The 23,832-nt window shown below is 40.7% G+C and overlaps 2 protein-coding genes across 2 annotated transcripts; one reads left to right on the top strand and one right to left on the bottom strand.

Annotated features, from left to right (window-relative positions):
• Nucleotides 1-535: 535 nt before the first annotated feature.
• stam2 (signal transducing adaptor molecule (SH3 domain and ITAM motif) 2) lies at nt 536-12,731 on the bottom strand. The gene is made up of 14 exons (XM_084084891.1): nt 12,560-12,731; nt 11,517-11,601; nt 11,150-11,225; nt 9,534-9,629; nt 9,164-9,310; nt 7,731-7,797; nt 7,251-7,449; nt 6,677-6,771; nt 6,447-6,529; nt 5,958-6,045; nt 5,760-5,814; nt 5,278-5,431; nt 3,375-3,541; nt 536-3,013 (listed from the first exon to the last, which is right to left on the bottom strand). Exons 1-14 carry the CDS (start codon nt 12,597-12,599, stop codon nt 2,815-2,817), a joined length of 1,551 nt encoding a protein of 516 aa, XP_083941017.1. The 5' UTR covers nt 12,600-12,731; the 3' UTR covers nt 536-2,814.
• Nucleotides 12,732-14,717: 1,986 nt separating this feature from the next.
• hacd2 (3-hydroxyacyl-CoA dehydratase 2) lies at nt 14,718-22,808 on the top strand. Its single transcript, XM_084084673.1, has 7 exons — nt 14,718-14,905; nt 16,641-16,758; nt 17,492-17,510; nt 19,441-19,529; nt 20,308-20,429; nt 21,150-21,328; nt 21,956-22,808. The coding sequence occupies exons 1-7, from the start codon at nt 14,769-14,771 to the stop codon at nt 22,036-22,038; spliced, it is 747 nt and encodes a 248-aa protein (XP_083940799.1). The 5' UTR covers nt 14,718-14,768; the 3' UTR covers nt 22,039-22,808.
• The last annotated feature ends 1,024 nt before the right edge of the window (nt 22,809-23,832 follow it).

The raw sequence follows: 23,832 nt of genomic DNA on the forward strand, positions 1-23,832 counted from the left end.
ACAACTTAAAAGTCTCTCCAGAAGGAGAGATGGAGCTGAGATGTGGATCACACATTGCCTGTTTGTTGAACAATCTCCCCTCAGAACAAAGGTCAGATTTAGCACACTAAATGTTGCTCCAAACAGCAGACATTTAATCAAAATCTAATGCAGATTATCATGAAGCTTACTGAGCACATTCATAGTACTCCCCAGAGGAACAGCCCTAACCATTTGAATGACCCCATGACTTTCCCTCAGGCTCCGTCCTAAGAAAAATGTCAACTCGTCACACACAATTTCTCCCAGATTGCACAATGAACCCTAAGGAGCTGCATGGCCACTTGGGGCTGCTAATGGGTCTTTATTTACTCATATGAATCATACAGCCTATGATATGAATACTCAAGACACTTTTACAACAATCAAACAGAAGCAGATTTGTTCTGCTTCAGAAACAGGCCTTCTAACCATCTGCCTGTTAATTACTAGATTAAAGACCAAAGGAAGTATAAAAGGAAAATAAAACTGAGCAGAGACAATTTTGAACACAGGATATTATTTTTTTTATTATTTCAAAGAATATTAGTTTTGCTGTGTTACAAAAGGATTTTCTTTTAAAATTCTGGATACAGGATGTTTCCCTGTCATATTTTAAATACACAGCTAGATATACAGCAGCTTCCAGAGACAGAAGTTGTTCCCCAATGTTCTTTCCCACGTCACGTTTTCATTTCTACAGAAAACAAGGCATCCAGTGGTAAATAAATGTTTACAAAGTTAAGGTGCAATGCTGACACTGACAAAACCAGATATCTTACATCTAATATACAATGCCTTTTAAATGAGGCAAGTGGAGAAAACTAGACAGTTTTTGCTAGAATCCTATCTTAATCTATCCCGCTAGACAGGTGGCAGATTGCAAAACCTTTCAGTTATAACCCACAGATTGAAGTTTCATTTTTTCTTTAATCTATCAGCTCTCTAGCAGCTGTCTCTTTGTATCATTCATGAGTTTCTCACTAGAATCCCAATTTGATTTGTTTTTGATCCGTTTGCATTTCGCTTGGATTTTGAAACAGAATCTTCTTGACAGTAATAGGGAAAATATGCATTATACATTCTTACAACATGAAAATATTGGGTGCTTATCCCAAGCATTTATAATGTACCAAATAATATACAAATTAATGTACAGATGATATCATACAAGTTTGACAATAAACGGTATAGCCATGCAACATAACAATATTTGCACCTGCATAATGAAACTGAACACATGAAATGATTTAACTGATCTTCATAGACATCCAGGTTACATTGAATGAAAATGACACCTCAGGTCCCACGGGGATAACAAACAAAAAGGTATTAATCTAAACATTACAAACTGTTGGACTACAGGTGACAAGACTTGGCCCAGCCAGAAAATGCTGTCTCTCAGTTAACCCATAAAATGACAACTTTATGAATTGATCTCCTATTATGTTGCCCTAGCCTAGGCCTTGGAGGAGTAGGATGGAGTAAGTAATTTCACTTGGATATAAGAAGGCAGACAGACAGAGACACACAAGAAGGATTTCTCTCATGTCTCACACAAGCACCCAAAACATTGAGTTGCAAGGCAGTGAGTTCATGAGGAACTAGTCTTCCCATAATATCCAAATATAAATGCTGTTGAATATACATATTTGAAAATATCTCTATGTACTTCAGATTAAGATTTGGAACCTCAGACCATATAAAGATCAGCTAAAGTGACAGATGCTGGTGTTGCGAATGAAACTACCGCCTTCCCAGTTTACCATATTCACACGATGGCCATTTTGCTTTTATGTGCCTTATCCCTTATGCCTAAACTTATTAGGCTTTTTTTTTTTTTTTTTTTTAAGAAAAAAAATCAAATGGTGAAAATAGCGGATCTACAAGTTCACAGCTATTTTCACTATTTTAAAATGTTTTCAAAATAATAATAAATGCCTAATAAGATTAAGCATAAGGTGCTGCGCAAGATAAGGCCCTTTGTATCATAATTTAATATGACACAAAATAGCCCCTATCTGAATATAGTCAATCTTCCTCACCTTCTCCTGAAGTGAACACTTGTGCCCTAGCTTGGATTTTTATTTTATTTTTTTAAGTGTTGGCTTGGTTGGGTCGCACACCAACCAGACACATTAAAATCCATTTGTCTCAATTTCTCAGTTGCTACTTTTTCTTAAAAGGCTGGCAAACCAAATTCCAGGAAGGAGAAATATTACTGGTCCTCCTTCAAATTAACTTCACTTTCACACAGATGACAAGTTCAAACAAACGTTTAAAAAAACCTGATGGTCATTAAAAACTAAAATCACCCCCTGTTGGAAGCAACATGTTGCCTAAAAGAAGAAAAAAATACGGCCAACTCTTTAGTATCAGGCAACATTCACTCCACGCCTGGTCTTCCATCTGTGGTCGGCCAGTGTTTCCTATAGTATACGACAAACCTTTGGTCTGTGTGAAGACCGTTGCACACCTTCATTGCCAGTCAGTAAAGAGGGGAAGAAGGCAGAGGAGAGCTCACACTCAAAATGCAGGAAAGTAACAATATTATACGTGGACACATGGTCTAGGTTTGGATTGCACGGTAGACCTTCGTTACATTCACGCCTCAGATATCTCACTTGCTATGGTTTGGCTTGATTTGGCCTGTCAGGCACAAAATATGACCAGTGGGTGGTCCTAACCCGATTTCCCCACACACAAGGCAGGCCAGATTTTTTTGCAAAACCACAACAAATTGAAGGATGTGAATTACCGTATGTATTTATCTCAGGTTTGTTCTCAGGCAGAGCTTTACAACAGAGGCTGCTGATAGTAGGCCGCCTGCTGCTGCTGAGGAGCTGCTGGGTGAGAGGGAGCCACCATTGGATAGGAGACAGGAGGCATGTTGGAATTAACACTCTGATAGGCTGACATGTCCATGGCCACACCCATGTGGTGTGGGTAATTAGGTGGAGCAGCTTGGCTCATGTACTGAGCGTTCATCCCACCACTGTGAAGAAAATGAAGGGTCCTAATCATGTAACACATGTAAAGAATGCATGTTTTTTGCTTATAGTAAATGAATGTTAAATCAAATTTAACAGAAGGACACATTAGAAATCATGCATAAGGTAGAGCAAGAACCATATCAACATATCCAGTAAGATCTAGACAAGCATCAGAGGATTAGGGATGCTATAACATTTTATTGGAACCAATTTACTGGAACAACTAACTAGGCTTTACTTTTATTCTCAAAATCACTTTGGGCCGCCCATAAAACAGAAAAGTTAGTAAGAGTTTGATTTGTCCTTCTCACAGATCAGGACAAATCTGATCACAGATCTTGGAAATTATGGGGAATACTGTACCTCATGTAGGTAGGCTGTGAGTGCTGACTACTGGGTGGGGCTGAGACATTGGGGGGCATTGAATGTAGGGGTCCAGGCTGGTCATTGGGCAGGCTGTAGGTCTGGGCTGGAGGGGCCTGGGGCATCCCTGTAGGCAGGTAAGAACCAGAAGCCTGGCCTGGGTAGCCCTGAGAGGAGGCAGAGATCTCTTGTTTAATGTTTGCTTGTGCTTCAAAACAGTAGAAATAGTGACCATTATTCTTGCTATAGCAAATACAAAACAAATGGGATTGTTTAAAAATTATTTTTCCAAGCGCAAGAAATTACAGGGTGACCAAAAGACAAACGCCTTGACAGTGAGAACAAACAAAATTAATGTGTTGCTATGATACTGTCCATTTTGTCTGCACTACTATAGAGGGCAGACAAAATAGAGCACTGCTCTAGCATGTTTGCTGAAGTGGATTTCTTTTTTTTTTCAAAGTCTCCAGGGGGGAGACGGTGACATCAATCACTACTGAGAAAACTGCCCTGCCATCAAAAACCAGACATCCCAAAAAAAAAACAATGGCTATCTAACTGAATGCCACTATCGTTATGTTTTTATTATACTTTTTTTTTTTAAGAGAATCATGCTCCACTGCTAAGTGGCACATATGGTCACTCGCAACCAGCTTTTCTCCTTTGTGTGTCCTCTTGTCTGAATAAAAAGATAATTGAGCATGCCAAAAAACGATCTAATCAATATACAGGTCAACATATCAATACACAGGTCAGTGGATCAATGGATGGACTTGGGTGTGAGAGTGTGGCGTTCTCACTCTGTGCAACAGAAGATGTTGCGGTGGGGGGTTGTGGTAATTAGCTTGGGCCGAAGCGTGATGACGTGAGAAAAAAATATGTCAGACCAGTTTCGATATGGATTCCCAGAGGGTCGAGGGTCAGCCATTCAGTGGTCAGATGGGTGGGCCGCGTGCATTTTTAGAGCACGTTCATTTTAATGATCAATCAATCGATTGTGTTCCGGCTTGGATCAATGGAACTAACATAGTATACTTTAAAGTTCCTATCTATCAGTATCACAATGAAAAAAATGTTTTCAAGGTTTTAACTCATTCTGTGTCATTGACGTCGCCGACGTCACGTTTTTATAACCCCCGTGTGCCAATGACGTCGCCGACGTCATAAACCCCCCCCCCCCCCTTTTTTTTTTTTTTGTTTAATGTTCTGAACCCAAGATATCATGATTTGAAGATTTGCTGCTCCATTCACTTCTTGTTTAACATCTTACTGAAAAAGGCTGTATCTCGCTTCCTAAGCACTTTTTTTTTACAATGTATTTTTGGCTCTGGCACTCAGAGCCAAACTGCCAGAAATAAGTCAGGCACTAAATGAGTTAAAGAAACCTTTACATAACTTTTTTTATTTTAATGTTACATTATCATTAAAATCTTAATGTTTTGCCAATTATTTGGAGGCCCTCTTCAACTTGCAATATCCTCACGGCCCACAGCTATGAGGAAAATCACTGCTCTAAGTCAAATAAACATGTCTGCCCTCTCCAGGCCGCGTCCTTACGTAGTCTATACCAGTTGTGCATGATTGGCCAATACGCTTGTGCAAGGACGCGCTGTGATTGGCCAGTAGCCACTTTGAGTGACAGTTGGGGCAAACGCTCTCACCAAAACATGATTTACTATTCTGTCCCTATCGGTACATAACTCGAACGGCGCTAAGTCGGCCCAAGCGAACTTCACTTGAGACGGCGCGCCGTCTAAAGAAATAGCCCGCAGTTGTTGTAGGCAGAGGCACTTCCGCGTTGGCCACAGAAGGGGGCGTGTTTATAGCACAACTGGTATAGACTTTGTAATGTCGCCTCCAGGCCATAGAAAGAACGATGTGTAGGTGTTTGCATCTCTCTGACCTGCATGGGTACAGCTGAGGTGGGTGGTGCGTAGTGTGCTTGAGGTTGCATCTTGGAGTAGGCTGAGTAGAATGGAGCCTCGTTCATCAGCTTGTTGTACAGCTCCAACGCCTCTAAGACCTTCACATTCAACTCTGACAGCTCAGAGTGCTTCCTGTCACATATATACATGGAAAGTGTTTTACAAAACAATAGAAAATAAGAAGCCGGTAAGATGAACTGCCAAACCTTTCTACATTTGTAGATGATATTTTGACAGTTCCAGCTCCATTCAGATAGAAGAGCACAGGAAATCGAGGGCAGAGAGCGATGAGACACACAATATACAGTACGACGGCTACGACCCACAAGGAGTTCGTGGCCAGAGCACAAAGTGTCTGCGCAATCAGGCAACACAGAAAAGGCCATCTTATACATCTTTAATTATGATTCTCATAAGTGTCTTTTTCCTCTCCATGCCATCTTCAAGTACAACATATTACCTGTCAATCTCTTGTAGTTTTTCATCAATCATCGGGTTCATCTGCTCGCAGGCACCTGTGTAATCAAAACACATTTACAGTTGGAGATGGGTTTGCTTTATAAAGAAACCCACAGTTTAATTAGAACAGTGTTGCTGAGACCTGCCCAAGAGCCATGTACAGTGGCACTAGATTTACACCAGTGTTAAGAGCTTGTACCTTCCAGTTGGACCAACTCTGGGCTATCAGCAGCTGTATCAGCAGGATCTTGGTTCTGCAGCAGCGCTAACGTTCTGTCCATCTTTTCCTGTAGAGAAGAGGAGGAAAAGAAGAGTGTGCACAGTAAAATCCAGTGCTAACCCAGAGTGCATAAAATTACATTACTCTCTCTTTTATATACTGGTGAAATCCCAGTGAGTTACAAGATCTATTTTATGAGGAATCCCTCTCTCTCTGTGTGTGTGTGTGTGTGTGTGTGTGTGTGTGTGTGTGTGTGTGTGTGTGTGTGTGTGTGTGTGTGTGTGTAAAGGGTTGTGGATGTGTGTGTAAAGGGTTGTGGATGTGTGCAAGTGGGAAAATGAAGACAGAACAAAGCAAAAAGGCTTAATTAAGAGTGAGACACAGACTTAATTATACAGTTTACATGATAACTGGCCTGTACTGCTTTATACTGTAATAGTACTGTTCCATCTTGTGCAGATGTTGTACCTCATCAATGAAGACGGGCTCTGGTTCAACTTTGGTTTCTAGGCTGGTCTCTTCTGAAGAGGCCGTCTTTTCTGCATGTGTCACTGTGGAAGGAAAGGCTGAATTAATTAACAGCTCTGAAACAAATTTGCCCCAGTTTAAGTCTATGGGCAGAAGGAACATGCAGGACTGGCATGCCTCATTAAGCCAACGGGGACTAAACTGATTTTGGATTATGTAGAAGATCTTACCAGTCTCTGGTTCAGCATTCAGGTTGGTTGTCACAAAGTTAGAGGGGAAGAGCCCCACTCCTCTGTGGTTCTCTCCTTTCCACCAGTTTGGGTCACTGTGCATGAGTCACAGACACGGTTAGAAGTAAACTCATTCTCAACAGAAAAAAAACATAATGGAAAGCTAAAATATGTTGGTTACATTTCTGGGTTAGCTGGGTGGTATGCAAAGGATAATGGACAGTGAGCTGGGCATTATTGATCAATAAACTGACAGGGTGATTAGACCCTGATAGGAAGCAGAGGGGTCTAATCACCCTGAAGGGGTTTATGCAAGGGATAATCAATGGGGAGCGGGTCATTATTGAGAAATAAACCCAGATCGAGGGTGATTAGACCCCGACACGATAGCAGAGGGGTCTAATCACCCCCAGCATCCAAGCTGTGTAATAATTGTCAATAATGAATTATACTGTGTGTATTACACCTTTGTTTAATAAAGAAAGTACAAATCTCTATTACCATGGATCATGCAGCGAGCTTGACTGACTTGCAATATTAAGAGAGTTTTGGGGTGACGGGCTGATGCATTTACCTGTCGTCCAAAACCAGAATGAGTTCGCCAGCCTTGAAGGTCAGCTCATTGTCCTCGGCCGCCTCGAAGTCATAGAGTGCCCGTACCTTCCTAGCCTCCTTCCCCCCACCACCGTTGGTGTTGAAAGGTGGGTCAGCGCTCACCACCAGTGGCCGTGTCTCTACCTGCTGCTTCTGCTCCTGCAAGGAGAGCTCGATGGCTGAGGAGGGCAGAGCAGGAAGAGATGAGGACGTAGGAAGAAGTGACAACAAGGGAAGAAAAGAGTACATGTGAGTGAGTGGGTAGGCCATCGAAGGAAAAAGGAAGAAAAAGAAAGAAAAAGAAAGGCAAAGATAGAAATACGATGTCAACATCTATACAAAAAGAAACAGTGAATATACATGGATGCAGCAAATATGTATTTATCTTTAGAGCGCGAGAATGGTAGATTAACTAGTTGCATGGTCAGTGTTGTGTTTAATAATAGAGATCACTCCCTACCTTTGGCAAGGTCATCGTCACCAGAGGCTTTGGTCACAGCAGGAGTGCTGACCTTTGCGCTGGACCCCTATGGTCAAAAATGATAATGTGGTTATTCTATATGTATGTACTTGTAAGTAAATGAGAAGCTGCAAGTGAAGACGGAGCAGCACTACAGAGATAGCTACACATGAATGTGATGCCACCTGTAGTTCATATGAGGTACTACAGCTTTAGAGGTAACGTGGATGATACTGGCAACAAAATAAAATGTAGTTACCACAAGGTGTCCAGAAGGTGTGTGTATGTAAGTATGGGTGAAGGCTATGCATGCAAAATTGTTATCTGAACCACACCTGACTAATCAGTAATCAGTTGCTTAAAATGTAAACTCATAAGTTGGGAAGTGAATTAGTTTTATTTATAAACTTAAGATTACAGTTAGGGCTAGTTTTTTTTTTATTATCATTATGTAAATAGGTCTTTCCCACACTCACACGCACACATGCATGCACGGCTGCCCATAGTTCTAAACACAATGTAATGTAGTTATCAAACTTGAGGAAAGAAGGTGAAGTTGAAGAAAGAAGGTGAACATGTAAACAGCAATGGGTTAGCTGGGCAATGGCATTCAGATCCCTGCACATGTACAGTCAAGATTCAGAGAATTGCACAAAATACGTCGGTATGTGGGGAGGAAATTCCATTGTGAGCCCTTGCCTTATAAACACAGACAGAATAGCTCCACCCTGCCTGGACATTTATATTGGCAACAAATGGCTGAGAAGCTGCGAAATCATGGCCGCAATACTAGATTGGGCCTTAGCCAGAGCACACACACACATACAACATGCCTAGTTGGTTAGTGTGGTCTGTGTGGGTCGGAACTGTGACCACAGCAAAGCAAACAACATGAAAAGGGAACGTGAAAGAGATCTGTCAGTTGAGCAAAGGCTGAGAGCTGCTGATAGCAGACACCCTACCAGATTAACTTTGAGATGTGAAATGACCACGTGTTAAAGGGGAATTTTGGGCGTGCAGGTGGCACAGGGTTAAAGTTCCTGCTCATGAGTGCGGAGACTATGGGCATTCCAACAAACAATTGCCCATGTTTGCGGTAGAGAAGCCAGACGGAGGAAGGCGTTGTTTGTCACTGCAATAGTGATTCCTACATGTTGGTCAAGGTGCATGTGAGCAGGGGTGTTAAACTGTGAGGAATAGAGTTCCTCCACATGCGAAACAATCTCCCAGTGAGGGTCCTCACTGGCAGGCTATGAATGGTAGGTGCTTCGATGTGTATCGGAGGAGGCTTGTGGTTTCAATACCATCCCTAGGACTTAGCAGTCCGAAGACCAACCAGCAGGGGTCAGCAGTGACAAGATTACACAACTGGTTGGGGAAATCCTGTGTACTCGCCTACACAGGACAAAAAAAAAGGAGAAGATTGGATATACCTGTGAACCTCCTGTGGGGAAGCTGATGCCCTCTTCTTTCAGGGACTTGATGGTGGCGCTGATGAGGCTAAGCTGTGGATCCTTCTGAAAGTTCTCTGCCCACTCCACCATGAGAGCTTTGAGTTTCTCACACACTTTAGGGTGAGCCTGGAGACAGGATGCAAGTAGAGGTACATTAGCGTATTTGTTCTTGAATGTTTATTATATGGAAGAGACAGGCAACAGCACGCTAATGGCACCGCCAAACAAGAGCTGGTGATTCTGTGTGTGTGTGTGTGTGTGTGTGTGTGTGTGTGTGTGTGTGTGTGTGTGAATAATAATTGTCATGAAGAAAGATTTACTGTAATTCTTATATGCATTCATTTCATACCCTGCTCAGCACGGTCCGTACTTCACTGGCAAACTCTCTTGAGCAGATTTCCAAGTGAAATATTTTGCCACTGTTTGAGACACCGGCTCCCAGCAACTACAAAAGATTAAAGTGTTAAGATTAACATGATATATGGAGGGGGAAAAAAGAAGATTTCTTACTGTACTGAGTTAGATACAATAGATTTAATCTGTACTAAGAGGTAATTAATACATTTTTAAAAAATAATTATTTATGTAATAAAGGAAAGAGGCATGGGTTAAGAATGAAAGAATTTCTGACAATAGGGCTGTTATGGTCTGAATGAGAGAGGGGGTATGACAGTAAAGGAGGCCATGTGACAACATACTCATGGTGACTCAGAGTAATCCTAGGTTATTTTGCAACTAGCTCACAGTTTTAGATGGAACAGTTTCTGCCTTGATTAAAAAAGGAATGCCTCTGCAACTACTGAAATATGACCCTTCTATGCTGAATGACAACTGAAGCTGCATACGTGGACATTCGGTCCTTAACAGTCAAATTGACGAGATAAAAGAGAGAAAAAAACATTCCCCTCTTCACTAAATATGAGGTTGTTCTGTCTCAATGTTTGTAATTGATGGGTGTAATAGGGAATAAAAATTGTAATCTTTTTGGAGAGATAAAGCAAGCAGGACCACTAAATTCCAATGTAAATTCATATGTTGGTGGAGTTTGTTGCTTTTTGTGCGTAACAGTATTACAACAACAACATTTAGGTTTTCTCTCCAAGGAAAACAAGACAGGGTCTAATAATGGTGTGGCTTTTTTTGTGCAGTCTGTAGCTACAGTATGGAGAGTAAGTTATAGGTGTGCAGTTTGTGAATGAAGCAGCAATGTTGTATTGATGTGCTAATGTCAGCTAAGCAGTGTGAGGTGAGCTGTGACACATGCATAGCACAATTATTTACGGTACATTCTATTTCAACGTTAGATCTTATCTGAGGTAACAGGTGCACTTGTCTCTGTTAGATAGACAGAGACAAGTGCTAGATTCGCAGATCCGGATCTTCAGATAGTAAATTCTACAGGAAGTTGACATTTAAAAATAAATAAAAACAAAAAATAAAAAAATAAAAAGATCCATATTTGGTTTTGTAAGGTTGCATGTTCTATAGATTAACTCTGTGGACTCTCAAACACTGCCCTCTAAAACGATACTTAGTATGACTGCTGTAGTCACTGAAGCCATCTATAAACCCCACAGGCAGACATCTTTGGTTTAGTTCTGATCAGACACCACTGTAGCAGGTCCGGATTCCCAACCAACAGTCAATTCTCTTTCCTCCCAAACAGTATTACAACACTGCTGTCGTCCAGTTTGGTATCATAAACTTTAAAAACATGTTTCTATTCCACCGTGGCTCAAGTCCCAGATGGGAAAAACTGCAGAGAGAGCATAGCATATGTCCCTTAATTGTCACGTTATTTGCAGTGTACAAGCATCAATAAAAGGAAGAGCCTCGAAGCTAAACAATTCCCAGGTATCAGCCGATTTGGTACCGGGCCTATACAGTATGTGATTCTCGATTCCCATCCCCATTGATAACACCATAATAAATAAAAGAAAAAAAGAAAAGAAATACAAAACTCACAGTGAGGGCCTGCATGGCTACGTGAGGCACCTTGTGGTTGACTCTCTTCATGACGGATCTGAGGCAATCCTTTGCTCTGTAAGATAATAAAATATTAGCTGCTACAAATCGCCATACACTTGTATATTCATCATTTGTAAATTAAACACTGCTGCTCTGCAATATATAGTAATATAAATGTCAAATGTATTGCTACAGTTCAGCCAGTAAATTCTGAAAGATCTCTCAACAACCTTCAAAGCTTCTAAACATGACAAGTGCCACCTAAACACCGCAACTCTATTTTTGGTAGGTAATGGAAGGTTTTATTTGTGGTGTGAATAACAGTGCCGTTAATATGTTAACAAAATGTCTTCTTCCAGCTTACCCATTTGGTGTTGTTCCAACCTTATCACAGATGTCCATAATGAGACCCCAGTCATCTGTTGTATTGGTTTCATTGGTTGCTTTCTCTGGAATTGTTTAGATGTGGGGATACATACAGTATGGTTGGTCCAATAAGAAAACATTTTTATGGCTACTGTCTTCGAACAGACCAGTGTTTCAGACATTTCAAGAGGATAATAATATTATAATATACCAACATCTTTGACTAATTTCTACCATGAATCAAAGCCTATATCAAAGCTTGTTTACTTGTCATTCTAGGAGGAGGGTGATTTCAGAGGTTGGCAAAACATTTTTGTGACCCGTTCAGCTTGTTTCAAGGGAGCTGGATCGTACAACTGATGTCATTGTTCAATAACACGTCAAATATATCAAGAAGTCAGCTGTATTTTATAACAAATTACAGTTAGACACTTTATGTTATCATCTTTAAGTAGCATTTAGAGAGCCAGCACGCAATGTCTGCTTTTAATCGCAATATTACCAAAACCTGCCCTGTCACAACAAAGACCTCCTGGTCTTCCGGAGAGTGACGATAAGAACAGACATTTGCATAATGTCATCATATGGAAATCAATACGTAACTCGAGCTTTAAGCACCTGGACAGCCTAGTGGCCCAGAAACAAAGCCAAATATGTCCTGCTGACATAGGCTATATCTGAACTTAAATCAGAAATTACTCTTACAACGAATGGATACCCAATCATTCATGTAAGCAGCTGGTTAAAGTCTTATTCAAATAGAATACTGCTCATTTAGCTATAGTTGACAGGCTAAAGTTAGCAAACGTTAATCACTGATGCCATATTTAAAGGGAGCTGTTGGTCGTTTTGGCCTGCAGTAATGTATAAAGGGATACCAGAGTGATCCCATCAGTGAGTGACAGTCAGCATAATAACCACAATGTCTAGTTGTTTGTGTTGTCACAAATACAACCAGTGCTAGCGAGCAAAGCTAAGCTATCTCAAAAGCTAAGAGGCTAACGTTATAAAAACGCAGAAGGAAGTGTTCTGTTCACTTACCAACATCTTGGTCAAATGGATTCTGGGCAAATAAAGGCATGTTAGCGGTTTTAAAAACCAGTCGGAGGCTTTAAATACAGAAGAATGTCAATGATGATCGTCAATACTATAATGTTGTTATGGATATCTCTTCCTTATCCATCTACCAGTTGTTGCTCTTCCGGAAACTTGGCTAGAGGAAAACAAGGATATAGCAGTGACGCCACTAAAAATCGGACGTTGGGTGTGTGTGTGTGTGTGTGTGTGTGTGTGTGTGTGTGTGTGTGTGTGTGTGTGTGTGTGTGTGTGTGTGTGTGTGTGTGTGTGTGTGTGTGTGTGTGTGTGTGTGTGTGCGTGCGTGCGTGCGTGTGTGTGTGCGTGTGCATGCGTGCGTGCGTGCATGTGCCAGGTTTTGTGAGATAAATAAGCAACCAGGTCTAGGGAAACAAGTCCAACAGAAGCTACTTAATAGGGCTATTTGAAAATAGACTGTACCAAACTCACAACAACGCGTCGCATCACTAGCTTGTAAATCTGCTATTTTATATAAAAGAAAAGGAAAGAAAAAAATCTTGAAAGGGGCTCCCTCACCGTCCCTGGCTGCCTGGCACAATTATTTTTAACTCTATGGGCACAACATTTCAGATGGGGGTTCGTAGACAAATGCATATTAATTTGGGGGTCATTGATCATGAAAACGTTTGAGAACAGTGGTTTAAATAAGTTAAAACAATATTTGGGAAACAAGCCCAAATAAGCAACTACACAGTCGACACATTAGAAAGAAGCCCAAAAAAACGCAACCCGCTACTAATATTTACAAGCAACTTTACAGAGAGACAAGCCCAAAGTCGCTTATAAAAAGCAGACATGGCAACACCGGTGTACGGTACTTTGTCACTTCAGGCCAAAATATGACAAGGATACCTTAGTGACGTCACTAACAACCCGAAGTGTGTTTAGCCTGTAATTTTGAAATAAAACATATTTTCAAATGAAAATAGTGTCGACGCGATTTTTTAATGTTGAATATAAGTGTAAAGAGTGTGAAAATATGTTTGTTTTTTTTGTTAATTTTTTTCCGAGGGTCTTACGGATGCACTTTTGCTAGATGACGCAGTTGTGACATCCATCGTTTATTTCATTGACGAACCATTTGTATCTTTTATCTAGAAGCTTAGGTTGCCTTCAGTAATGCCTGATGAGCACCCTTTGTTTCTGAACAGGTTTTTGACCTCCAGGGTGACCAGAGGAGCATAAACAAAGTATTAAAGTGACTCAGACTGTCACTGTCGTTATCCTTTGTGTAATGACTCTCAATAAATAAAATACAATAAATACAATTTAATAAAAAACATCAACGCCAAATAATACATTACATTGCATTGCACTTCAAGTAGTAATGCAAGACTGACATCTAGTGGAAAAGGAGGAAGGTTTTAACTCAATAATTAAATGCTTTATTGTTTCTCCATTAAGCGACATTAAATAATTGACTAGAAATGTGACTTTAATGTGCTATAATATGCATGATAATCACCGACGTAATATTTTTTTGAATGACTTCTGTTAGATGCAGCTGCAGCTGCAAACAAACACTGATCCGTTTAGTTGCATGTTGCTAGCTGTGACCAGGAGGCGGCGCTCGTCACAGAGACGGTCCCATATCGCCCAGGAGGCAGCGTTGCCATGTCGGCTTATTATATGCGACTTTGGGCTTATTTTTCTGTAAAGTTGCTTGTAAATATTGGTAGTTGCGCGTTGCGTTTGTTTGGGGGGCTTGTTTCTAAAGTGTGCTTGCTTACTTAGGCTTGCTTCCAAAATATTTTCGTATTTCGGCACAAAAAAATATATAATTTTGTGCCAGGGAGCATGTTTCAAAAATATTCCAGATATTCCACATTTTATTGCACGACTTTTTGAAAATAGCAGATCTATGAGCTCAAAACACGTCCCATGGTGACGCGTTGTGAGCTTGTAGATCGACTGTTTTCAAATAGCCAACGCATATTAATAGGTTTATAGTGACCTAATTAATGACCTAGTTAATGTGACCTAAGTTGCTTCTTTTTGGCTTGTTTTCCTAGACCTGGTTGCTTATTTCTCTCACAAAATCTGGCAACACTACCAGGAGGCCTTTGAGCCTCTCATTTCGTGATTCGGCGACGCAGTCGTCGTCGTCATCCAGGACCAACAGCTCAGGTTTGCAGTCAGTCATCATAGAGTCATCATGTCAGCACCTGCCATGGGGACCAGCAGCAAAACAGCAGCCGCCCACAGTGATGCAGTGGCCCCGAAGAAAAAGAGGGGACCAGGTGCTCTGGCAACGGCCTATCTGGTTATTTATAACGTCGTAATGACAGCTGGGTATGTAGCCTAGTGTGTTCCCTGGTATGTATGCTGCTAGCCCTGAAACACGAAATGACGAAACTTCAACCTGGTGTTTGCACTTTATCCCTTTTTGGCCCGTACATCTACATAAACGTTTAGATGTCAAATATAAAGTGCTTACCCCATGGCCACGGATGTTACAGTTCTGTATGGCACCTCAGAAGTACCCGTATCTTCCGTATTGTTGAATAAAAAGCATTTTAATCTGATTGATGGCCATTTTCTAATAGAGTTATAATGTATCAGAGTACAATACACTTCCCAACCGATAGGGTCGCGTATCTGAAAGCAAATGGCGAAAATACAGAGGAAATGGCCACAGATCGGATTAAAAAGCTTTTTATTGAACAATACGGAAGAAACGGGTACTTCTGATGGCCCGTACAGAATTGTAACATCGTGGCCATGGGGTAAGCACTTTTTATTTGAAATCTGAACGTTTATGTAGATGGACCGGCGGTAAACGGAGAAAGTGTAAACACCAGTTTGAAGTTCATCCATGACTGTCATGATATGACAGTCATGTTTCAGGGCTAGCTGCGTGAGTGGAGTGTTGCTGAATGAATGAGACTTATCATGGGACCTCCTGTCACATTCAACAGCATTCTTGGAAGATTTTTACGTCATGTTATGTTTGTGTAATGCGTCTGTGACGGTATGGTACATGTATTATACGACAGAACTGTCATTGTTTTTGGCCTTTTGAGACAGAATTCTGACGGCCTCCTCGGCTCCACCACCAGACAGTGCAGATGTCAAATACTTGGGTGCGAATGGGTTCATTGTCACATTGTCATGGCTGTCTGACGGCCTAGAACAGTGTTAACACACCACTGTTGTTCATCACATTTCTGCAGCTTTCTTGTCATATACTTGCATTTAGAAATAGCATTGTCATAAGATTGTGAGTGCATATCTAATGCAGTCATAAAGGGGGGGTTTCTTAGCAAGTCAGGCCACCATGTCCATGGGTATGTTTTGCAAGATTTACATTTCCCCTACATTTCAAAATTCCAAATTGGCTTGTACCATGGACTGAGAGGTGTCTTTTGCCCTGATAGGCTGCATAACGTAGCCTATTGCACAATTGAATAGTAGGCGTTGTTTTGGCACCAACGTGATGGCTCGAACCAGTTAGGTTACATTATTGCATCCTCTCTGGCCACACAGTAGCTTCTCTGTATTAAGCACAAGGATCTATACAAAGTATACCCTATACTTTCCATTGCTAATCATTGTTCAGACATAATGGCTGCATTCTTGAATTAAATAGCAAGGCTTAGGCAGATCCTGTTCTCAATAGCATCTAATGCTTAGAAAGTTCTGACATCACCTTGTTGTGACAGGTCACGTTAACATGAAAAATGTTGCCGAAGTTGTACCCTTGTCATAAGATTTCTGACTGATGCTGTGGTAAAGGTTTTTCCTGCAAGGGGTGGTTAAATGTGTAATAAAAAAGTAACATATGCTACATAAAAATATTCCTACTATAAGAAGTCATCAGGTGAGGTAAAATGTAAGACAAAAACAACTGATTGGGTATATTGGTTTTGCAGTAGCAGGATGTTTAGAATTCATGACACAAGATGCTGAGTCTGACCATGGCTCTGACTATGGGTATACCGTAAACTTTGTATTGCCAAATGGAAAATTTTGTGGTGAAAGCTCTTTTCCTTTTCTTTTAAATAACATCTGTATGTTTTTCTGGTAGGTGGCTGGTGATAGCTGTGGGCCTGGTCAGGGCATATCTAGCCAGAGGCAGCTACCATGGCCTCTATTACTCCATAGAGAAGCCACTGAAGTTCTTTCAGACTGGGGCCATGTTGGAGGTGGGTTACGGACAGTTCAGAGCATCTGTCGTCTCTCTACACATGTACTATCGTAATATGGCTACTTATTACTTACCAGTAATTTATTCAAAGCTTTAGAGATTCATGGTGCCAATAAGTAGATTGAGTCTTTTTGTGGTTGCATGTTCAGAATGACTGATCATAATAGTTTTGTATCTTGCCTGTTCTGAGTTTGGTATCTCCTGCAACAGCAACATATCATCCCAAGTACCATGCCTGACTGCACACAAACCATATACTGTAAATGACCTGCATGGTAAACATTATGAAAAAGCTGTAATTATGCCCAAAAGTAAAAGACCACCAAGTAAAAGTCCCACGTTCCCAGAGTGAAATAGAACTCTCCCTAGTTGCATCCACTGTGTTGAAGTGTGCAGTCTAAAGCAGCAGTTTTTAATATTTATGTGACCAGGGAACATCAATGGGTAAGTCAAAATCTCAAGGCACACCTATATTCATGGCGAAAATAGTTGATCCCACAAGCTCACAACGCATCACTGATGCACAAATAAGTTGGCCACTGGGGCAGGCACCCCAGTAAGATATTTTTATACAGTATACCGGTATACAAAAAGTAAATCCCTACAATGAAGTCAGACTGTGAAATAATATATTTATTGTAAATTCAGTGTAACTACCTTGGAACTACATTGGCTTTATGTTTACCTCCCACTTGCATGCTTATTGCTTGCTTTTTCTTTTTCCTTCACAGATATTGCACTGTGCTGTTGGTGAGTCTCCCTCAACCCTCCCTCCTTTGCTTTTTAGTGAAAGTCACTTATGCTTAATTTATAATCTGTCGTATGATGGTGGAACTTGCCAAAAATAGCCAATCTAAATGACAAGCTTGTAGATCTGCTGTTTTTGGCGAGCAACGCGGTCATACGACAAGTCACAAAATATAAATCAGGCTTTAGCGACCATGATGTATTCTTCAGACTCTACCTCATGCATGTTCAGAATTACTGTATATAGCACTCATTCCTTATATCACTTATTGTTGCCTATTTTTTGATCGATTAGGGCTGTACAATTAATACGTTTACGAATTTGGCTTCCCACAATTAAATGAACATGAACTGTATATTGATATTGATGTTTAAATTGCGTGCTCCTCCCATGAACGCTCCGCTGAAAGTCACACATTCACAGCGATGTTAATAATATATTCACAAACGTGAATGCGGAAGGACTGGCTCATCAGCACTGTATTCAGTCCTCCATCTGTGCGCTGTCTCTCCCTCTCTCTACAAGGCTACGGCACCCCTCCCTCTCCCCCTCCGCTGGCTAATGTTTATACTTAGTCATAAGACGGTATTGCACCTATTATCATTTTTTTTTTTCATATTTAACGACCTTTCCTAATTTAATGGTTACTGCGGATCCTCCTGCAAACGTAGGCAATCGGAAGGGAATCGGAAAAAGCTGACAGATAATCCTGATCACAGAGATGATGTCATGTGTACCGATTTGCATGAGTTTTGGACTAAATCTGTAGCATTAGTAGTAACATGTGTGTGTGTTTGGCAAAAAATGCAAAATGGTGGAAAACCTTGTCAGGTAGAAATGGGTGTGGCCTATGTGGGAAGTTGCGTCATGATCCAATACACCATTGTACAATATGATTGTTCAAGAGGTATAGGCCAAAACATGAATTGCCCTGTTTTAGTGCCACCATGAGGCCAATTTGAAAAACTTGTGGCAGAGGTTCTTCCTTGGCCTACCGGAAGTGTGCGTGCAAAGTTTCACGCCGATCAGTTCAACGGTGGATAGACAGATAGACAGCCGGGCACAGGGGAGAAAACATAATCCCTTGCTTTCGGCTGTTCTGGCCTCCTGGCAGGCATGATAAATGCTCATACAATTCCTATTTTAATGTTATTTATATTTGTATATATTATTGTTTAATGTAGATAGAGAGCTTGTTGTTTAAACAGACGCTAGGTGGGTGTGATGTTTACCTGGTATACTAATTACGTTGTAGCACTAAGGCCTTTACACCCTACATTTATCCTGTCGTTTGGTGACGATGTTAAATGCCTAAATTGTAATTGTATTTTTTTTACCCTTGCAGCCGTAGAGTAGAGTAGACCCATGGGTTGGATCAGCGAGATATGAGAGAATATGTTGGCTGAGACAGTGTTAATGTGATAAGAGGGCGACCTCTATGTACTGTTGGCGCAATGGGTTCACAGTCCATTCTCTTCATTATCATGGATTTGAAGCTAAAGCCAGCTGACCTTTCCTTCGCAGAAAACAGGCTCCCTGTCTGTTCATCCCCTCTGTCTTTCTCTCCCTGCTGACTCTTACCCCCCATCTGTCTCTCAAACACACACATCATGCACACTCTTCCTCTTGCTCTGACACACATGTATGTGCACAAACACTGCTCAGAGCTACCCTCTACTGGCCAGGCTACTATACCAGTATTATTATTATATTGTGGAGGTTCATCGATCAAACAATTGTGTTAGATAAACTGCTGTCCAGGTCTTTAGCAAGCACAATTACCTGTGTAGTATTAAAGTGGACAATACAGTTCTCTGTTGTAACCTGTCCTTGAATGCTAGAATTGTTGACAGTATTATTAGTCCCCTCATTCATTTTGAATAAAAGTTACTGCTGCTCTTTCCTAGTCTGAATGTTGGTGCTGTGTTGTAGGAATCGTGCCGTCCTCTGTGGTGTTGACTGGCTTCCAGGTCCTGTCACGAGTCTTCCTCACCTGGGCTGTGACACACAGTGTCAGAGAGGTAAGGCTCTTTTCCCTAAGTTCAACACACGCACACGCACACACATATACATTGTGTCTTCTGTTTCGGACACTGTCCAATTTATTTCTAGTCGTTTTTTCTGCTGTTGTACTGAATGACAAAATACTGTTAGTTAGCTATCTGTGGTACACATTTTCATAATGATTAAATGTTGTATTATTTACCCTGTTTGTAGACTGAAGAGAAGTGGAAGTGAAGGACTGTAAGATAGCTTTGCTCAGCCACTGAAATCTGTGATGTTGCAGGAGTGTATATGCTTAAAGCAGTACTGTGGCTATAACATGCATTTTTAAATGCATGTCCAGTCTATTTTAGGTTTCAAATTGTGTGTTTTTATATGGGCAAAATATTTAAAAGGCCTTTTGTGGACTTGTTTGTGTGTATGTGTGTGTGTCTGTCTGTCGGTCTGTGTGTTTGCACGTGTGTGGTTGCCTGGGCATATGTGTTAGTGTGTGCATTTATATTCTTCTTGAGTGTGCATCAAATTTGCATCACAATTAACTTCATGTCTCACACCCTTGAGACATGTTTCCTTGCCTTGGTGTGTTCATGGCGCTTACTCCGACCTTGCACTTTGTGAGTTGCTCTGGATAAGAATGTACGCTAAATAACTTAATTGTAATAGACTTGATCTTTTGGCCAGCAACATGACAGAACATAACTTAAAGCAAATGAGCTACTGTATAATGTAATTATACAGTATAATGCCCATTTTTGCCTTTGCTCTCTCCACTGCCATGTGCATGTCTGTTTCCAGGTGCAGAGTGAGGACAGCGTGCTGCTGTTTGTAACAGCATGGACCGTCACAGAAATTATCCGCTACTCCTTCTACACATTCAGCCTGCTCAACCATCTGCCCTACCTCATCAAATGGGCCAGGTAAGGACGTTTTGTCCTTAGCAGCACCAGACACTTTTTCAGATTGACAATTAAATCCATGCTATAATGTTTAAAATTATAGTCCCACTCCCATCTATGGTGCTATTTCAACAGTATCTGTGACTTGTGTTCCATAGATTAGACAATTGCTGACACCAAGCAAGCTTTCCAACATGAATGTCTATAGTACTGTATCTCAATAAAGAAATCTACATGCACAACAACCAACACAACCTTGCCTCTCCCCCCACAAGCAAGAGGCTTGCTTTGTTGCTAGGTAACAAAATACTACTGCTCCAGCTTCACCATGCCTCCTTGACTTTCACTTTTCTTTCTGCCCTTGGAGACAGATATATGATAGGTAGATCAAAGGTGTTAAATTCAACCAATTGTGTGCAAGTGTGTCAATGATGGAAGATGTGCCAACGATGGAAAATGTGTGTTGCTACCTCGGGCAAATGCAATACACAATGCCCTTAATGATCCTTCTTTTCAAATGTTCTGATCCCCGAACAGTTCTATGTTGGATGATTTAAAAAATAATAATTTGAACACTTGTTGCATTGCCTATATCCATGAAATGGAGGTAATATATGCTTACTGAAGGTGAACATTTACGGTTTAAAATCTTTTACATCTCTGTCTTTATGTCTATCTATGTCCCTCCCTCTCTTTCTGTGGTTCACACTACCCATGTTGTCTCTCTCCTCCATGCTACAGGTACACCTTTTTCATTATGCTGTATCCTATGGGGGTGACAGGGGAGCTGCTGACTATCTATGCAGCACTGCCATATGTGCAGAAGACGGGCCTATACTCGGTCACTCTCCCCAATAAGTACAACTTCTCCTTTGACTACCACACGTTCCTCATCCTCACCATGGTCTCGTACATTCCACGTAAGTGGCTCAACAGATTCAGCATTTTATGCTTCCCGGCAAACTGTATCACCACACTGTTTCTTGCAAAACTGTAATCCCGTTATGGGGAAAGAGGGATAGTCACCCTGCACACATAAAACTGAAAACAGAAATCAGGATGCTATCGTGAAAAGTCATCTTTATAGACTCCACATGCTTGAGACGTCTGGGTGGAATAAAACACTAACACATTGCAGAGACCTGGTTACATTTACTACAGCATTGCTTGCGCTCCAATGTACACAATTGGCACTGGTACTGGGTCGGAAGCTGGCAGAGGATTGTCTCCTTTTTGCTGCACTAGCGGCTCTACTGGTTTGTTGGGGTGTCTGTTCAGGCAGGACGGGAAATGGGGAAGATGAACATTACACTTTCTCAGTGAACCTGCTCCTTGTCAGTGCAAAGGAGTGGCTAGTAACTCCATGTTTTATCAGAGGAGGCATACAGCAGTCTATACCCTCTTCATGCCAACTGTGGGGGATTGGTAGTGACAGGGGCAGCACTATACATGGGGAATTTATATAATAAATAGGAAGAAAATGCGGGAAAAAAACAAAATAGATTGATGTCAAATTGAACAACCATTTTTGTCGTCTTTTGCTCCAGTGTTTCCCCAGCTTTACTTCCACATGTTGCGACAGAGGAAGAAAGTGCTGGGCCATGTGGAGGACTACAGCAAGGTGGAGTAAGCCGAATCAGATGGCAACATCTGATCAAGCGCGGTGAAAACAAAACAAAACCAAAAGGAGAAAAAAAGACCCAACAATGTCAAAATGACTCACCAGCGGACAGAAGAGAACTTCTCCGAAGACAAATGCATACCTGCCTGGCCAATGAAACCATGTTTGCTTGTTGAAATACAGAGCCCAGAGTTACCCTGGCAGATGATCTCAAGTATTTTAGTTTGGGTTTTTTTTGGTAGTTGATTTGGTTTTTGGATTGTTTTTTGGGTTATATTGATCGCTCATGTACTGCACAATATAAATGGACTGGTATTTTTTTTTTGTGTTTGTCTCTATGAACAAATTGCAGTTATCTTTAACTCTGAAAGCTCACAACTGTAAAGAAATGGTATTGTAAAAGGGATACAGTCACACTGCCTCTTTGTTTTGGGCAGTGAGCAGAGCCAGGTCACAACGCTGGTCAGACACAATGTATGAATTGAATGCACTGATACAATCAATAGCCTGTTCTCAAATTACATTGTAGAAGAGAACAAAATAGATCTCTCACCCCCCATAACCTTTTATGTTATTTAATGATAAGTAGCATTAAGTCATTTTTTACATAAAAAGAGCAATGTATAGATTATGCTGGCACTAGTAGCAGTTGGATCCATATTAGTACAAACAGTGGTTGAAAGCCTGTTAAGTTATTTTTGAGACATCTCTTTTATTTGTCGTTTGCAGAGGCTTGATTACATTCCCTGTTTAGGTAAATAAAGCTTTTTCATTCTGTGTTTGCATGGTTTTCTTTCTATTTTTTGTGTACTAAAGAGTTAGCTGCTGTAGTTGGGTGTTTTGGAAATTTGCTTTCACACATCTCCCATTTGTTTCTTGTGATCTAGCATTTATTACAGAATGTTGATCATCTTTTTTTTTTGATTGTGGGTTGGTTCTATTTATACATTTTGATTTGATATATGGACGTTTGAAATCATACATCTTCTACATGTACATCCTTTGAGAAGTTGGGAGTTGAATTGAGCTTTGATTATGCTAGTGGCTGTTGTCAAAATTTGTTTGAAGTTGAAAGTTTGAAATTTGAAGTTTTGACATCAGTCAAGCCTGAGGGCTGACTTTGCAAAAAAGAGAATCAGTTTCATGCTTAACTTTGTATTAGCTCTTGGATAGTGATATTTCTCTTTGTAGAACCGTTTAGATTTTTTGCACCCATAACTCATACAAGGAAAATAGGATTCATCTTTCAACATGAACCCCCTAAATTTACGCACACACAAACGCACAAACACACCCAACTGTATTTTTTAAAGTTTGATGTGATTTTTTTTACACAGAAGATATATTTAAAATTAAGAGATAACATTTTTAACATGACTTAAAAAGACAGACACGTTAACATAGTATACAAACTGCTTAAAGTGCAGTAATTTGTAAACAATTCTTACCAAAGGTGTAAAAACATACAGGGGGTGGCTCATTAATTGAAATACAAAATGTATATGTATGTTGAGAAGGTGAAGCTTTCTTCAGATAAACGTTACTTGAGAGTGGCATATCATACACTGAAAGGGGGCTAACCTTGACGCTGGAATGATTTGGATTAGTGAGCTTGTAGTCATACTTAAACAGTGAGTCAAAATGTAATCTACAGAGAGAGAGAGAGGTGACTTGGAATGATAAATCGTTATCCCTTTTACCCCGTCCCCTCTATAGCCCAGATGATCCAGTACCTTATGTCGTTTTTTTGTTGTTACGATCCCATTGATAAAGTTTATCTTCATACAGTTACCCGACGTCAAT

Source organism: Gymnoscopelus microlampas (assembly GCF_963454915.1).
Source record: "Gymnoscopelus microlampas genome assembly, chromosome: 17".
NCBI lineage: Eukaryota > Metazoa > Chordata > Actinopteri > Myctophiformes > Myctophidae > Gymnoscopelus > Gymnoscopelus microlampas.

Bases quoted from the DNA above. Each gene is read 5' to 3' on its own strand.
- stam2 (XM_084084891.1), bottom strand. From the start codon at position 12,599: ATGCCTTTATTTGCCCAGAATCCATTTGACCAAGATGTTG. The intron at 9,311-9,533 runs GTATGAAATGAA...TCCTGTCTCCAG, and splicing joins TACGGACCGTGCTGAGCAGG to GCTCACCCTAAAGTGTGTGA. The intron at 3,014-3,374 runs GTACAGTATTCC...TTTTCTTCACAG, and splicing joins TCACAGCCTACCTACATGAG to TGGTGGGATGAACGCTCAGT.
- hacd2 (XM_084084673.1), top strand. From the start codon at position 14,769: ATGTCAGCACCTGCCATGGGGACCAGCAGCAAAACAGCAGCCGCCCAC. The intron at 19,530-20,307 runs GTAAGGCTCTTT...GTCTGTTTCCAG, and splicing joins TGACACACAGTGTCAGAGAG to GTGCAGAGTGAGGACAGCGT. The intron at 20,430-21,149 runs GTAAGGACGTTT...TCCATGCTACAG, and splicing joins TACCTCATCAAATGGGCCAG to GTACACCTTTTTCATTATGC.